Here is an 18,511-nt window from a genome sequence, read left to right on the forward strand (position 1 = left end):
AAATGGATCACCTAAAGTTGGAACAAATCTTAGACGAAGGACTGGTATAACTGCTTCTGTTGGTAACTCCGCTGTTATCCCGTTAGTTCAAGATGACACAGTCTGGGTGGAGCATACATCCAGCAGAAGCCTTTGGACGCATCCTGATGCTCCAGTTACTACATTTTCCGGATTTTCTTTGCAATGAAACTTTTAACGCGAGTTGGATTGTGTGGGACTATTTATCTTCAATTTTAATGTTGCAATAACAAAATAATTTTGGTATATACAATTTCAATTTTTTATCAACTCATTTATTCAAGTTATTATTAATGATTCCAGGCTTATTTTCAAAAGATTATTGTATATATGTAAAACATGCATTTGACTCTATGATTCAATTAATAATATTATAATACGGTAATCCGTGCCATGAAGGCGAATAGCCTGAGCGTAGGGTCGGTGCTTATCCCCGGTTTTCCGTGGTGCTAAGCGGATGGGAGTCTTTAAGTCCCCCTGGATGGGACACCAGACCTTCACAGGTTAACCCTCAGCGTAAGCCGGTACCCAGTTTCAGCTGGGTGGACTAAGACAATGTAGATACAGTGCCTTGTCTAAGTGCACAGCCACAACATCAAGTGACCAATAATACTGTAATAATCGTACCATATTCAATTTTACAGATAAATATATTCGATTCCTTCTTTACTCATTGCCTGAAATTTGCTCAATTTAAATTGCCTTGTTTTTATTATCATTTTAATTTTATACATAAAAAGTTGTATCTAAATTGATAAAATATATTACTGAATTAAATCCAATCCGAATATTCATGTATTTACAAAATAATGTTGATTACTGTATACCACGGTTTGATTGATTGTTGTTGAATGTTGTTTTGTGTCCTGTCCTGAATCTTCATTCTGCTCAAAAGGGGTTTTAAATTTGAACTTCAAAAGCATGAGTTTTATATTAGCTAGTAAATACATTTCTTATGCAAATCGGTCTCAGTTATAAAGGTAATTATAATAGGTCAACTGTGAAAAGAAAGATCATCGAAAAATATTAATTAGATATGACACTGCAACATGTGACAAGCTTGATGATACTTTGACACACAACCCTCGGATGATGCACAAAACAGCAATATGTATGCATCATAATGTTTCAATATGATAATAATTGTAGATAGTATCACGTGATATCGAGCTTTATACATGCACATTACGGTGTGACATTGGCATTTTTATAGTCAGGTCTGACTTTAAAGTGATATGGGACATCTCCATATTGGAACGTAATTCCTAGCAAAAGTAGCAAAAAAAATCTTTCTTGTTTAACTTGTTTCCGAACAGCGTAGCGCATTGGGTTAGAGCGTCAACTACAAATCTGAATACGTCATGAGTTTAAATCCTGCTGGGGATTCAATAATTTTGACCTTTCCAAAAAAAATTTTGTTAAACGTATTTTTTTTTAATACAATGTATTGTCAAATTATAAAATTCTAAAACGGTGAAGGTATTTTCTTTTATTATCATAAATGTCGTCACATATTACCTTAATACTGTCTGTTTTCGCAAGTGCATGACATTTATAGCATGAGTCTACTTTATTTTACATGTTTTTCATTAAAGTTTTTTTCTTCAAAGAATTAAAAACTTTTTATAACAATTTTGTCATAGATGGTTTTAAGTTCTCTGAATTTAAAAACGTTAATGTAACATACCGGTATGTAAGAATGTTAGTGATGTATTTTAGTAATTTGGATATTATTCGTCAATCTGAACGTGCATCATCGATAGACTTACAGTTCCTCATTTACCTGGGCAACTGTCATCACCACGAGAGTTCATAAGTAATAAAACTCAATGATGTCATAAATACATGTAGGTGTGCAAAATATTTAATTACTTTTTATATAAACGATATGATCGATACCTTCACAACCCGCATGAATCATCAACGATGCATTTTTATGATCGTAAAGAGTAAGTAAAATTAACTAAATTATTGTTAGTGTACATCAGTACGTTAGATAAAAGATATACCCAAGTCGTTTGAAATGGTCATTTTTAGTCTTACATCATCGTGATTATTTTCTGCAGTCTGTAATTTTTCATAGGATGATGAAGGTTTCGACCAATTGATAAACGGGTCGTGTAGATTGCAGTATACATTAATGCTCAGAGTTCACTTATCAAACTATTGTAAAGAAGGATAACTCTGATTAAAATGCATCATAATTTCAGTGTCAAGAAGAGTTACTGCCCTTGAACACAATTTACAAAAATATAGAAATATGCTCTACATCTTTATCAATATCAATATTTATATACTTTCAATGTAGCTCCTTTGTAGATTACATTATTTCAAGATAATTAAAATAAATATAAAAATATAACTTTGCAACGATCACCTGTTTATGGAACAAAGTTTCATGCACAATCCTGATTACTAGCTCTGATAACGGTAGTCTCTAACTACAAGTATTAAATATGGTAACAATAACTAACCTTTCACATATATTAGAAATGAGATACTATAGCTTAGATATCAAAACTATGAATTACTGGGATAATTTATAAATTACATTCTTTCATAAATAAGGTATTATAACCTCAAAAAGTAGAATTAGCCAAATGTACCAATTAACAGAAAAGATCATTATTATCTTTATATATTAAAGTTCAAGCATACCAAAATAGAACACTTACTATAACTGACTGCTTCAAATATGTTGATGAAATAAATAATTAAGTTAAATCGTCTCTTGAAGAAATCAGGTCTTACTCCTAAGAATACTAGCCTTGGTCTGTCACAAAGGCTACTCAGTTAGAGCGGGAAAAATTATAAAAACATACTATTGGCTAAGTAAACCGCCTGATCCTGTCCACATGTATGTAAGTGACCATACAGGTGAAATGACTTAAGGCTATAAAATATTAGAAGCCACTAGAATAGGTAATTAAGTAATGATTACTTGATAGGCGCATAAAAGACAGGGAGTTATAGGGATAGTAGTCTGTTTCTAAATATGTACATGTAAAATATGGAATGTAGGATGATGATGTTGATGATGAAATATGAATAATATGCATGAATATGATTATCATAAAATGCACCCTATTACAATTAGTTTGTATTTTTGATATCAAATTATTTTATATGACAGTAATCAGCTCAAAATGTTTGTTTTTATATAATAAATGTAGTTTGCTTTTAAAGCAGTGCATTTGGTTAAGAATATCGAAATGTAGATAAAATATTTCACTCCAAATTATTTTGCGTAAAATTTCGTAATTTTAATTCCAATCTGTACAGATATGTATGAATTAGTTATTTTATGCACTGTTTATGACTGTAGCATTCTCTGGTCCTGGAGCCATAAAAGTTAAACCATCTCACTTTTGATCTCAGTCTCACTTTTACAAAAGGAAATTTTGTGGGGGAGGGGGGAGGGTCTTTTCTTCTTCTTTTTTTTGGAGGGGGGGGGTGGTTGGTTCTTTAAAGGGATCATCTAAAAAAAACTCCACAATGGCAAAGTGCACCTTCCGAACAAGGGGAAAATCTTTTTAAAAATAAGATTTTCTTTAAAAATCTAAATCTGAAAATTTTATATGTATTTTGCTCATCGTCAATTTCATAAACGGTTTTGAAATATATTTTTTAATTAAAACAGTGTAAATATACGGCATTTTTACAAGAGTTTGCTAAAGCATGCGCAATTAATACTAAAGTTTAGCCATCGGAGTTAAATTGAGATCCCAGTTTAAATTTTATTTTTTTAAAGTATGTTCTTGTCTACAAATATTTAAATTTATGCTTTGCCTTCTATTGTTTTCAGTCAATAAGAGAGTAGTGTACTTTACTGCTGGCACTGTTGAAGTCATAGACAAAAATTGGAAGGAAGGGGAGATTATCATTTTTCTACACGTCATTTCTAACGTTGGCGAAGCATTCAACGCTTCCAACGGAGTATTTACAGCGCCACACAGTGTCGTGTATGTTTTCACGTTCTTTTTAGCAGATCCATTTGCTGGGGGATTCAGGGAAACCTGGTTGTCAATGGATCTCCTAAAGTTGAAACCATTTTTTTGCAAGGTTCAAGTTGTATTCGCGCCTCTGTGGGTAACTCCGCTGTTTTCCCGTTAGTTCAAGGTGACACAGTCTGGGTGGAGCATGAGTCCGGTGGACGCCTTTGGACGAAGCCTGATGCTCCAGTTACTACATTTTCCTTTTTTTTGCAATGAAACTGTTTACGCAACGCAGCACAGTTAAGGCTGTCAATAAACTCCGTTCAGACAAAAAGTACGGGAAATGTGCATTATGACATCACAGTATATGACATGACGTATATTACAAACCTCGAAAGTACTTATTAATCTATTTATTAGTAAAATTAACTTATACTAATCTTTTAATTAAAAACAACAAATGCTATTACTTACAATTTTGATGTCCGTTATATCGTACACACTGAAAAATAAGCGAGATGTCGTTCTCGCTGTACTACAAAATATGACGTCATATGCTTCAAAATGACGCATTAAGTTAAATCATTGAGGGCTATCGTGCAGTTTTATAGCGAAGAAAAATAAATGTCATACATTAACGGAAAAGTATAAATGAATATTTTGTTTAAAATTATTATTAGTAGAATGCTACCTATATAGTCTTATTTTCATTTTGTTAAAAGTATGCATCGTATAAAGAAGCCACCTCGGTTTTGTATAAAATATCGTATATCTAAAATCTGAGTACCTAAATAAATCACTTAATTGCAAGGGCATACACTTACCTGATCCCGACAAACTTTTACATGTGAATTTGAAATATGCTATGTAACTTAAAAACTTCTACGATCCTTGTAAAATCTTACAAATTAATTATTTTTTAATGAAATTAACCCTGTGACCTTCAAAATTATTCAACATATGCATTATAAATTACGGTTTCTACTAACAAATATTCTTATCTTAAAAAGTTCGCACCGTTTTTCAAAATCTACGATATAACATCAAGTTATTTCATAATTCAGTTGTGAATTTTGACATGATTATGCCCTTGCAATATTGAATTTTTTAAATGACCTCAAAACCACAAATACATCTGCTTGTACCATGCGACTGCCATATCACGTGACCACTATGAACATAAAATATTGTACTGTTATATATATATTTTAGAAATATATTGCATTTGAGTGTCTGTTATTGATTTTAAAAAGGACATGCCAGTTTAACTAAAGTATACGTGTTTTCATCACAAAAATTTGCCCATATTTTTATTGACCGCCTTAACTGTACTGCGAAGTTGGACTGTGTGTGACCATTGATTTCCAAGCTGTATGTTGCAAAAACGTAGAAAGTGGTTATGCAAAAAATGTTACATGTCATTTGGTAAAGTTAATTCTTATACACGCAATGCCAGCTTTTGGTCAACTCATTTATCTATGCATGTAACGCTATGCTATTATGATTACAATTATAGTTCTATCATGGAGTGGAGTTTGAGTTACTGTTATCTATTCATAAATGTACCTTTACCTTTGTACAAGACAATAATTCACTCCAGTTATGATTGCTTAATTATATTTTTATTAACTCTTACACCTCACCTTTGATTTAATTGACTCACTCATATTGAAGTTTTACTCTATGACATATGTCGCTCGTGCTAATGTGCTTATTTCTATTGTTTTCAATTCTTATTTATATTGTGTTATAAACCATTGTCGGGAGAGAGGAATTAGGTTTCGGATTGTTCGGGTGTAGTTTTTGGATTCCCAGAAATCACCCATACCGACCTAAAGTTCAAATAAAGTGCTTTTTACCATCCAAAGCATTTTAGTTTTATTGTCGCCGGATATATAGAAACCACCTTATTTTCCCCGGTGATAGTTCTATCACTTATTGTTTTATTTTACAGATAGATATATTCTATATCAGCTTACTTATTGCCTGAATTCTGCTCAATTTCTTTGCAATGATTTTTCTCTCTTTTTAATCTTAAATCGAAAAAGGTATATCAAGTTTGATAAAAGAAATTACTAAATCAAATTCCTTCCGAATATTCATATATTCACAGAATAATGTTAACTACATATACTATAAACCAATGTTTGGTGATTGATTGCTGTTGAATGTTGTTTTGTGTCCAGTCCAGAATCATTCATTCTGCCCACAAAGGGCTTCAAATTTGAACATAAAAAGCATGAGTTTTATTAGTCAATAAATGCATTTCTTAATTATATGCAAATTTGTCTCAGTTGAAAAAGTAATTAGGTCAGCCGTGAAAAGCAAGATGACCGAACAATATATATTAGAAATTGCACTGCAGCACTTTCAAGAAACTTTGACACACGGCTCTTGGGTGATGCACAAAACAGCACTGTGTGTTCGTTATATCTGTACAAACAACCTACATATGTACATGCATGCACTTGTCGTACTAGGATTTTGCTTAATACGATATTTCCGTTAATTTGATCCTCGGGATCTTATTCGTCTTTGACCAGACACCTGGCGTTGTCTGTGCCACGTTATATAACCCAGAATTCTATCCTCCTCAACCTGGGGAGTAGCCCTTTCCTGTATAAAAAGAGGAGGCAAAAGACAGCTTCCAGTTGACTACTTCTTTTATTCAAGTTTACTAATAAAACATTCCAATCAAATTCCACAATATAATATAATGTATAATTAATAACAATAAACATTGATTACAAAAACTCTGAAAATAAGATATTATATTTACTTGAACCTTCTGAATCATTTTTGTTAACTTTTATTAAAACCGCGCAAGTATCTTACTATGATCTTACCTGTATAAAAAGAGGAGGCAAAAGACAGCTTCCAGTTGACTACTGGAGAGCCGCTTTCCCCGCACCTCCTTTTTATACGCACGGACACTACCTCCGATCTCCGGACCTTATAAGTAAATGCGATTAAGTGCATACTAATGATCTGACGCACCGTGGTCAGTAGAAGCGTTTTATTTAGATTTCTGACCCGGCATCGACAGGCTCATCACTGGACTTAATAACACATTTCTCCATGAACCTAAATAAACATACGTTATCTATTTACCGCATGTCCTTTAACCAATTTCTGTATAATTTCCGTTATGATAAATTCCCCCTACTAACAAAAAAATCTTGTCCTCAAGATTCCGTGAATAGATTTTCCAAATAAAAATGATCAAGGTCAGGAAATTGAACAGTGTCCGGATGATATTTTAAAAACTCTGATTTGTGTAAAACAATCGTTGTCCTGAGCATTGGCCTTGGCACATGATAAATAAGGTGCCAGAAGGGTACCGTCCCACAGAATGCACACGGCGTGTCTGCGTTAATTTTGTCTAGACACTGCCTGTGCACCCGTGCAAAACAGCATTCGGTTGTTGCACACAGCTGTGTTGCTGGACAACCAAACATACACACAGCACTCTTGTTCTCTCACCGATTTTTTTAAATTTATTTTTTCTAAATCGCAGAGGTATATATCCATCCTCCAAAATTAAGTCGAATACGAATTGCTTAGGTAATCGATATAAATGAGAAACCTTTACCAAATAATTATTTGCAATCGGTGAAAGGCCAAAACATTCAAAATATAAAACGAGTAAGTCAAAGGTTGTTCCTTTACTGAGTGTTAACGTATATTCCTCTAATAGGTAAAAAGTAAATCAAAACAAAAAAATCAGCGAATGTAATCAACTGTTGATAGATATTAATTATACATTATACTATATTGTGGAATTTGATTGGAATGTTTTATTAGTAAACTTGAATAAAAGAAGTAGTCAACTGGAAGCTGTCTTTTGCCTCCTCTTTTTATACAGGAAAGGGCTACTCCCCAGGTTGAGGAGGAGAGAATTCTGGGTTATATAACGTGGCACAGACAACGCCAGGTGTCTGGTCAAGGACGAATAAGATCCCTAGGATCAAATTAACGGAAATATCGTATTAAGCAAAATCCTAGTACGATATAGTGGTGGAGAATCCGGGTTTCTGTATAATTTCCGTTATGATACACTCAACAATATGACATTGGCTTTTATATATAGCCAGGGTCTGACTGTTCTATTGCTTTAAAGTGGTATGGGACACCTACAGATGGGAGGTAATTCCTATCGATATAAACAATAAAATCAAGTAAAATTTTTATTTTTTTTCTTTCCCAGACCTCTTACCAAACAAGCGTAGCACAATGGGTTAGACGTATGTAAGTCGTGAGTTCAAATTCTGCTGGGGATTTCATAATGTTTACCTTTCCAATTTTTTTTTGGAATATATTTGCTTTTTGTAAAATATTGTAACATTTCAAAATTCTAGAAAGGTGAAAGTATTTTGTTTTATCACCATAAATGTCGACAGGTGTCCCATACCATCTTAATATAGTCTTTTTTTGCACGCGCATGACCTTCATACCGTGTATCTACTGTATTCAACATATGTAACAATTTAAGATTAGAATTTTAGTTATTTGGATATTATTGGTCAACTTCAATGTGCATTATCAATAGAGTTATAAAAGTCCTTCATTTACCTGATGGGCATCTGTCATTATTACAAGAGTAATAAAAGTATAACAAAAATTCAATGATGTCACAAATACATCAAATAATTTATCAAACACACTTATTTTAAAAAAATGGAACTCTTTGATGAAGTAATTAAACGCGCTCATGCAGTCCATTATATGAATGCACTTAGATATTTATAGAGAAAATTGAACGTTCAACGAACCCCCTCCTCATTCCCCTCTTTCCACTTTTTTCAGACACCTGAAAATTCGTATTGAAAGTATAGAAATATAATTTTATTTTTATGCTATACATTGCTACTGCCCCCCCCCCCCCCCCCTCTTTCCCCTTCTACCACCCTTGATTATGATTTGGAAATTTTTAGGATGTGTTTTCTTTTTTCCTTTTTTTAATTTAAAGAACGAATAAAGAAAAAAATAAACATTGAGAATAAATTAAATGGTGATAAATATAGTATGAAAGACAAGGAAGATAGGACAGAAACGAAACAAAAAAGATTTAAAAAGGAAGGAAGAAAAAACGGCCAAAAAGGAAGAAATAACACAATGAATAAAAAAGATATTTGAAAGATAACGCTGAGACTTTTGTTTGAATTAATGATTTTTTATATCGAAATATGGGCATACGTGTCTCGCCTTTACTAATTAATTCAAACATAAGCATGATCGTATTTTTTTTTTAAAACTGCTCATCATTATTATGCACCAAAAGAATTCTCTCTCTCTCTCTCTCTCTCTCTCTCTCACTCTCTCTCTCTCTCTCTCTCTCTCTCTCTCTCTCTCTCTCTCTCTCTCTCTCTCTCTCTCTCTCTCTCTCTGACTTCCATGTTGGAAAGGCCCTAATTTACCATCACTAGATCAGATCTGCCCGAATGAAAAATAGGATCTTTTAATTTAGGAGTAGGATTTGATATTATATATGACTCAAGAAAAGATCCGCTTGTTGAAATACTGGATGCAGATAATCAATATTCATATTGACTCTTGCTTTGCAGGCACGTAGCGCCCCCCCCCCCAATTTTCTCGCAGCAACTAATTTTCTTAAATTTACATATAAAAAATTGAATTACCATGGAGCCCCCCCCCCCCATGGTCAAGAGGTCAAGAAAAAACTGGGTCGTTATAGGATTTGATCACTTGACTAAAAGTATGTATATCCCCATATATACATAGAAACAATACATTGTTTAATTTTACAGTACGTCTAAAGTTTTGAGTCGAGAGAAGAAGGAGAAGTGTCATAAAATACATACAATAACTTTTAAAAATGCATAAAATGGTAGAAATCTACCTTAACATATATGTAGCAAATTATGCGATGTGCACAGTATGTACATGTAATGACGTCTGAAGCTGGAAAAGGGGGAGGGGAGGGGGGTCTTTGAGCCATTTTAAAAAAGCCTTGGACTTTCAGTAGGACAAAACTATTTCTTGCGTCAAATCAAGTTAAAAATGAGCTACTGCACAGATTGTGTTGATTTCAAAGAGCCATGGCTGTTTGGCTAACATTGAAATAGACAGGCCTACGTCACACTATGTACAGGACATAGAATTTCAGCAAATTTAGAACAATTTTAACAAGGCCTTGGACTTTCAGAAGGACGTAACTATCTATTTGTTGCTCAAAACAAGTTAAGAATAACGCTGTTCTCAAGTTAAATATACACAGATTGCGTAGTCTTAGCTCAAAAACCAGACAAATCTTGTTGATTTCAAAGAGCAATGACTGAGTGGCCTTCGATGAAATAGACAGGCCTTCGTCACATTGCTGTTTGACACAAACTACCCAAAGTCCAAGCTCTTGTTAAAATGGTTCTATAATGAATACAATGGTAAACATAAAACATGGATTCCTTATCATAAATCTCCTAGCAGGAACAATTGATATGAACATGTGCACAGATTTTGAATAACTTATAAACCATTAGGCGTACAAATAGATGCATGCATATAGCATAAATCAGAAATGATTTATAAAAATAACTGTTTACAATATTTTCGTTGCAAAAGAACAGCATTTGAACTGCTGAATTTTAATTCAAGAAAAATAAACGCCAAGTCGAAATTAAGTTGGAATACATTGACTTTTTGACCACATGAGAACTTACAACAGGTGTGTTTCACAACTGGGTGAACAGGTAAAAGAGCTGCACCCATATACACAACAGAAAAACAAGAAAATAAAACGCAAAATCTTGACAAGTTTTGTATGAATAAAAAACAAGAAACCTAATTACCTATTCATCGTTTAAATAACAAGGTGTAAAATTCAAAACTATCTCCTCAATCTACAATGGAATAAATATATATTATCCTATTTTTCTAAACATAAAAAAATGCATAAACTGAATTGCTCTAAAACTTAATACCGGTACTCATAAAAACATTCCTGTCTACTTAGTCAAGTAGAATTTTTCGCATAAAATCTATATAAATAAAAAAAATACATGTACATTATCTATTTAAAAAATCAATGAATTACTAATATAATTTCAAAGTGTTGGACTCTAATAAATAGAAAAAAAACTTTAAAGAATTTCATTTTACTTTAGTTGGAGTTTGGAAATGTTCCTCCTCGACCTTTATTTCTTCCACACAGAAGAATTTTTCTTCTTCAAAAAATCAATACATGCAATGAAGTTCAGGTAAAATAAAAATGTCAATCTCTTAAAATTACCTTAACTGAATCTTCATCAAATTGGGTGTCTGGGGTTCATTTATAACAATGTTTGATTTGATTTGGCACGACTAGGATTACCTTTAGTTACTCTACCACGAGTTATCTCTCTCTCTCTCTCTATCTCTCTCTCTCTCTCTCTCTCTCTCATTGTGCCGGTCCCGGTGTGGTTAAAAAAACGTGATTAATTACATCCTAAGTATATGCATGGATATTATTTGACGATTACACTGAAGTCAACTTACTTCATTATTTTAATTCTTTATTAAGTAGCAGGCTATAATAATAATTATAAGCAAAGTCTTCATTATGTTAATAATTAACTCGATTAAAGAAGTTACGTTAAAATTACGAGTAGCGTTCATTCTGTGTACAGTTTATAGCTTTACCCATGTCATGCAATCCATTTAATCCCATAAAACGATAATATTTAAAGTATTAAATGTCCTTCCTCAAAGAATTTTTAAATATTTGAATAACAATTTATATAATGTTTTTATAATTACATGTACATCGTCAAAATTATTCTTTCCCACGTGGCCGCATAATTTTCCCGTGAGCTGTAAAAAAGTCATTTATATTCGTATTTAAAAAGTTATCAAAAGATATGGGTGGCTTAGTCCGAAGTACTTAAAAGATCTATGCACCCACGAGCCAAACGTGTTAATTGTAATATGTATGTCGTGTGTTTACTATATCAATGCATACTGAATTGCATACCGTACCAAAGAATTAAACCGCGCGTCACTGGTCTTTAAACAATGAAGTCTTGTGGGCTGTATAATGCAGATATTTTTTTACCTGTAGACAATAACTGTTTACTTAAATACTGTTAAAGTCGCATAATTCATCAATGAGTCTATGGGGCGGTATTTTTCCCCATTATGAATGCACACCTTTAAAATGTAACTCCTACGAATTAACACTACCATATAAGGATATGTGCACTTTAAAATATTCACTTTCCATCAAAGGGTTTTTGTGTTTGACGCATGTTTTAAAAAAATAGTCCCATTATATGTTACATTATGGGAGTTAATGAATTCAATAGAACACGCCCCGCCTACTAATTAAAAACCAGCCAATCCTCGATCAGATTTAGCTGTCACCTGATGATGTGAATCATTCCTAGCTGGCCTCGACAAATTGTTTACTTTCTACACTTTAGAGCACCGGACGACTGTTATCCGCAGTCTGATATTTAACCAGCGTCGGTCCTGAAAAAAAATCATCTCACACACCATGGCATACAGAGCAACGAAATCTGGTCTAGCGGCCGAGGCCCAAGGAAAGGTAAGGCAGACCTATATTGACCGGTGGGGGTCAGGGGACCTGATGATGTATCGATGTGTAATTAGTGCGAGATACACGTGGATGATGTGTTATGTCATCAATTGATGGAGGCGCGGATCTAAGATTCTGTTGATAGTTCTTTCATCTGCTGGGATTTACTGATATGTACCAGTGAATGTTGATAAGGATATACGCAATATCTTTCTGATATGTTGGGTCTTTTTTTAATCTTACCGAGAGATTTTATTTTTTTGCAAACCTGAATTTTTTTTTTTTGTGAATCGTGTGAGTGATCTGCGACGGGAAATAAATCAACTTAATTTTACGTAAACTCCATTTGCAACGTGCAGCTGATGCATGTGACATTTTATCTTCCTTATGCACACACTCGTTTAAATTAGATTTCTCGACAAAGCTATCTATGAAAAAGAGACCCGTTATATGCACTTTAAACTATAATTTCCAATTAACCAAAGCACCCTGTTTCTCTATATCGACCGTTCATTGTGTGTTCACTATGCGCTACCTTGCCTCAACATGGGCATCTATTCACCAACGAGACATTTGATTAAAATTCCTCGCAGATTGAAATTCCCAGCATTTCTCTGTATAGAGCTCGGTTGACAAGTACTTTTTCATCGTCTTTTGGGGCAACGCCGGAAAATGACTTGGGTTTAAGATAAGTGCTTAGTCTTCCTGTCAAGGGGTCACCGTGGGGTAAAACTGAGAGACAGGAAGGGTACACAGGGGGACCAATTATATGATAACATTGTGACTGCTGAGATAACGTTAAGTGATGGATAGTGATTAGCTCCAGAACTTGCATAAAAAGAGTGGATTATTGACCACACGATTTTATGCCAAGTATTCAAAGATAAGGGGTAGCGGGAAGGGGGGGGGGTGTACCCCATACCTTACTTGCGCACAGAAATAAGCTGTATCATACCATGTTATGCGTCAAACAACTAACTCTTTGGAGAAAGCTCTCGTAAATGCGATTAAATTAACCAGGGAAAAAAATAAAAGTTGTAATGTGTTGTATTTCCTTATTGATTATTCAACACACCCATTCTAAACTGGTCGACGTATATATCAAAGTAAGCTATGTGAATCATGTATTCAGTATTCAACAGGAAATAATTTCATAAAGAGGTGAATGTTAATTATACACTACCATGTGACAAGCTAGCTATATAAGATCCCGCGTGGAAAATTGCCTCATTTGGGGACAATAAGAAATGTTAATTTACGGTTTCGAACTAGAATTCGTAATACATCATGATTTTATTGAGTCGAGTGTAGTCGATGTTGCGCGGGAAAAGTGAACTGAGACAGCAAAATGGGAGGGGGGGGGGGGCAGGATGTGGAAAGGAAATGAAATAAACAATTTATCAAAGAAAACTACATTTAAAATCCACAAGTATGAAATATATCCGATAGAATTTACAACGATGTTGTTTATTTGACACGGAAATTAATTGCGTGCATGTTTCTTACAAGTGTGCGGAATTGCAGGCACTTGTTGCCCCTCCCTAAATCAATTTCCTCCACTTTCATGCGACCGTAAAAACAGGTTTCGGCGCTGGGATGGAAGGCGCAATATTTTATCGAGTCTGCTAAATTTAACAGGTCTTTACCCGAGCCGCCGAGACAAGAAGCTATTTGTTTAATGAGGTCGGATAAAATATCTCAAGAATGTTTACATTAAGAGCGACAGGCCAGCGCTACGAAATGCTGCTGTGTCTAAGCACGCAGGCGCGTTTATAACAATATAAACGGGCGTGGATTAATGTGGGTGTGTACTGATAAGAGAGGGTGCGGACCTCATTTCGAATTGTATTACATTAAATTATTTAAAGAACTCCTATTTAAAAACAATCTTGCCTAAATATTGTCATCACTCATCATGTTGTTAAACGCCTATATTGAAATACAAATAAGGAAGGGGTGTGTGAGTGGGGGGGGGGGGGGGGGGAGGGGGGGGTTAAGATCGCTGAACAATTCTTTCACTATATATTGGATAATGGTTTTAGGTCAATCAAATTAAAAGAAAGGCTCAATATTAAAGACACCACGCTAACTGGTTAAATGTGATCTTTATCCACCCCCCCCCCCCCAAAAAAAAAACCAAACCCCCCCCCCCCCCCAAAAAAAAACCCCGCTAATTGTCACACGTACACGTAAGTACACGTAGCCCCGGCTACTACATACGCTACAACTAAATAGTCCTGGACTAATACCGGTATGGACACCAGGAAATGGCAGAAACTGTCATAACATGCACTGCACTTTTAACCTTTCAAACATACGATAGACTTGACGTTCAGGACATGGCTGATCTAGAACTAGACTAAGTATTGTAACGAGGGGATGAAGGAAGGAAACCTCTCCCTATATGTCCGCATTGAAGAATGCTTCAATTGTTTCTCTTATCTTCACTCAGCCACATCAAGTGTTGCATTTCTTAGCATATAAACACATAAAATTTTGGGTGTAATCTCCACTCAATGCACGTGTTAATGATGTCCTTGTGACATTTTTTATGACAAATGCAGCGCAATGAAACCTGCATAAATAACACCCATGTGTACAGTAAAACGCAGCAATCTAATAGAATATGTCAGAAAAAAGCCCCTACGTTGCGAGATTTGCCTAGTTGCACAAACTGTAGACAATCAATAAATGATGTTTGCTGGGTATAAAACTTGCATATTGCACGAATTATATTAATAAAATTCATTTTTTTTATGTACGACATTTAGATGTGTTGTAACAGAAGTTAGATGTGTCATAGACAGTTGAATTGATCATCCAATATAGAAGTGTGTGTTTGTCCCGGCACACATGCCTGGGGGCAACGAACGAATACATTATGCTAGACTTAACGAAAATCGAAATAAACAAGAGGTGTTACCTTGATAATGTGAGAGATATGCGAGGACAGGCGCGGATCTCAGAGAGAGAGAGAGAGAGAGAGAGAGAGGGGGGGGGGATGTGCAATCAACGTATTTTCACTTATTACGTTTAAATGGATAATTTCACAAGGAATGGAAGTTGCAGTGAACGAATTCTATCAGAACCGACGTTCTTTTCAGAAGTCGATTAAATTTTCGAAATGTTGAATATTGATGCGTTCCGCATATCATTAAGGCCATAAAGTATACCGACTTTTGATAATAGCAAACCGTTATATGGGACATTACTAGATATTTTTCTATACAGCAAAATGCAATTTAAAAAATTATATACTATTCATTCGAAAGAAATTGCGTCTACCAGTTATGCAGAAGAAGTAAAAGGGTTTTATTTAATTGAAAGGTAGAAATCCTTATTGCAAACCTATCAGAGATGCTTTTCTTTTACGTCAAAGGAAAGCAATTCATGTCATATCGAGTGGAATAACTGGATTTAGCCAATGGACAATGGTGGAAAGTCGTCCCATAGTGAGGAGGATTTCGTAGCGATCTATTTCCCTCTCACACGTCCATTGATCTGCACACACGAGGCTGTAATACCATTGACTTTTAAAGTACGTTCTCAAAACACAGGAAGGATTCCGCCAGATTTTCCGCGTCAATATGTCTCGTTTCAGTTTGGGAATGAAATGGTGGTTTTTTTTATAATTTGATTTCAATGTGAAGGAGGCCATTTTATTCAGGGGGTTACCTGTTTTTAACGTGAGAGAGACATGAGTCACGCATCATTGCGAATAAATCACACCAAATGTCAAGATTCAGATAAAATACCAGATTCTCCAGTCTGATGCGTATTGTCTCATGACAGACACGGTTATCGTTCTTGAACCATTTTCAAAGCACGTCAGATCTATAGTTCTTTGCAAATATATTTTTCACATATCTATTGAATATGCTACCCTCTCCTGGTATCAAATATTTAAAACAGATTCAGATCTTGACTTGACGGCTATCGAAGGGGAAATTGTTAACAAGAGAAACAAGAAATAACCATTTTATTTTTCCACCACAAATTATTGTCTTTTGTGACTGTCGGTCAAAATATCGGGTCTCAGTGGTCGAGCCCCTTTTTATATGTGTTATGTTGATTTATTTTTAGATCCGTGGTAAATATGACCAGGGCGAGGCACAGAAAGCTCTGACCTTCATCAGTCAGAAGATCGGGGAGGGCTTCAGTACATCCGGGGACATGGACAACTTCCAGAACCAACTCAAAGACGGTGTCAAGCTCTGCAAGTACGTATATAGTACATGTACCTAAAGACGTATCTAAAGGTCGAAAGATAAAAACAGTTTTACTGCTTGATTTGATCTTTGAATTGTCAATATTCGCGGTGACTATTTTTTTTATGGATCTCCTTGGTACTCCTGAACCACCAATGAACATCACCGATAAAATGTGGAACATGGTCTTTACTATTAATTCAATGTTTACAGATATTTTATTTACTATTTTACTTTACTTTACTACATTACGTTACTTGACTTTACGTTACTTTACTTTAGAAGATTCTCAAAATTACATCATAAACCGTAAAACTACATCTTAGATTGTAAAATACTATTCTTGAAAATTGGCACTTGCAAATTTAAATGATTAACCAGTAATCTTATTTATGTTGTAATCTTTACATAAAATGTGTTTACAGATTGGTAAACGCCTTGAAACCAGGTTCCATCCCAGAAAAGAAATACGCCACACCCCCCACGATGTCATTCAAACAGATGGAGCTGATCGGATTGGCTATTGACAAGATGAAGCAGCTAGGAGTCCCCGATCACGAGATGTTCCAGACAGTAGACTTGTACGAGGGTCAGAATCTCCACCAGTGTGTTATCGGAATCGGTGCCCTGGCCAGAAAGGTAAAGGTCAAATGTGAATGTCAAGGTCATGTCTATGTAGTTAATGCGAGTCATGGTAGATTTACCATCAACATGACAAATGCTGAAAAGTTAAGGAGGAATGTAACATTAAATTTATATTTAATCATTCAATTTTGTGAAAAGTATATCATTATGTTTGAAACGGATTTGAACCTTGACCTTGTTATAAAAGTAGCAAAAATATATTCGACCTTGACTAATATGTTTTGATTTACTTTATTCATTATTCAGTTTAAGTAACTAAAGATGATTATGTAAGACTAATTGACTGGTTTGTTTTATATAGATGGGCGCATATGGACCCAAAGAAGCAGATGCTAACAAGCGAGACTTCACAGAAGAACAACTCAAAGCGGGACAGAATATTATCGGTCTTCAAATGGGAACAAACAAAGGTGCTAACCAATCCGGAATGAACATAGGAAACACCCGACACATAGTCGACTAATTGACTTCTTAACTTCCTGTGCACGATACGTAATTTGCAACTCAGCAATTTTTTAACCTCAGCAGATCCGCTGAATATATTAGACTTTTTTCGAGTATGGTGACAGCAAAACATGGATAAAGGTGATTTTATTGCTCACGCAAGCGCAAAAAGTATAAGTTTAACCAAATAATGCGTTTAAATACCATTTGTTTATCGTGCTACATGTATTTATTTTTTACATGCAATAAGAAGGGCAATGACAGGGACCAATTGATGACGTCAGTCATTTACGTCATTTACCATTTTGTTATTTAGTAATTTACATTATTGTTTACATGGTTTATATAATAAACTTTTTTATACATCAGCGATTTGAACGATTTTTTATTGTAATTATAAGCTTTTAATATTAAAATAGCACCCCTCGCCTTTGATCACGCTTTCGAGCCAATTTGGACTAGATAATCTGCTCCAGAGAAGAAGTGATTATCCTCATTATACCAATGCCTGTATAGATTTTTCTCTAAAACCCACCCTTAACCCTCGATATTTATCAGTAGGTAATAAGCAGCGCAATAAAGAAAGCATTTGTCCGTTTACCCAAAAGTACTGCCCAAAGACTTCTTACGTTTTTTGGAGAAGCTGGTCGAAAAGGAAAATCTGAAATCTGTATTATCGTACGTGTAGCGTATAGATTAGACGGGGAAATGATTATATTGTCAAAAGTATA

At 34.6% G+C, this 18,511-nt stretch overlaps 1 protein-coding gene across 1 annotated transcript; it reads left to right on the forward strand.

The window, feature by feature from the left end:
* The first annotated feature begins 12,330 nt into the window (after positions 1–12,330).
* On the forward strand, positions 12,331–18,150 carry LOC105334847 (myophilin). Its single transcript, XM_011438447.4, has 4 exons — positions 12,331–12,492; positions 16,567–16,703; positions 17,117–17,330; positions 17,638–18,150. The coding sequence occupies exons 1-4, from the start codon at positions 12,442–12,444 to the stop codon at positions 17,797–17,799; spliced, it is 564 nt and encodes a 187-aa protein (XP_011436749.2). The 5' UTR covers positions 12,331–12,441; the 3' UTR covers positions 17,800–18,150.
* Positions 18,151–18,511: the final 361 nt, after the last annotated feature.

This window comes from Magallana gigas, chromosome 9 (genome assembly GCF_963853765.1).
Source record: "Magallana gigas chromosome 9, xbMagGiga1.1, whole genome shotgun sequence".
Classification (NCBI taxonomy): domain Eukaryota; kingdom Metazoa; phylum Mollusca; class Bivalvia; order Ostreida; family Ostreidae; genus Magallana; species Magallana gigas.

Excerpts from the sequence above, each read along its gene's own strand:
- LOC105334847 (XM_011438447.4), top strand. The coding sequence starts at position 12,442 with ATGGCATACAGAGCAACGAAATCTGGTCTAGCGGCCGAGGCCCAAGGA. Across the intron at positions 12,493-16,566 it reads CGGCCGAGGCCCAAGGAAAG|ATCCGTGGTAAATATGACCA; the intron begins GTAAGGCAGACC and ends ATTTATTTTTAG. Across the intron at positions 17,331-17,637 it reads TCGGTGCCCTGGCCAGAAAG|ATGGGCGCATATGGACCCAA; the intron begins GTAAAGGTCAAA and ends TGTTTTATATAG.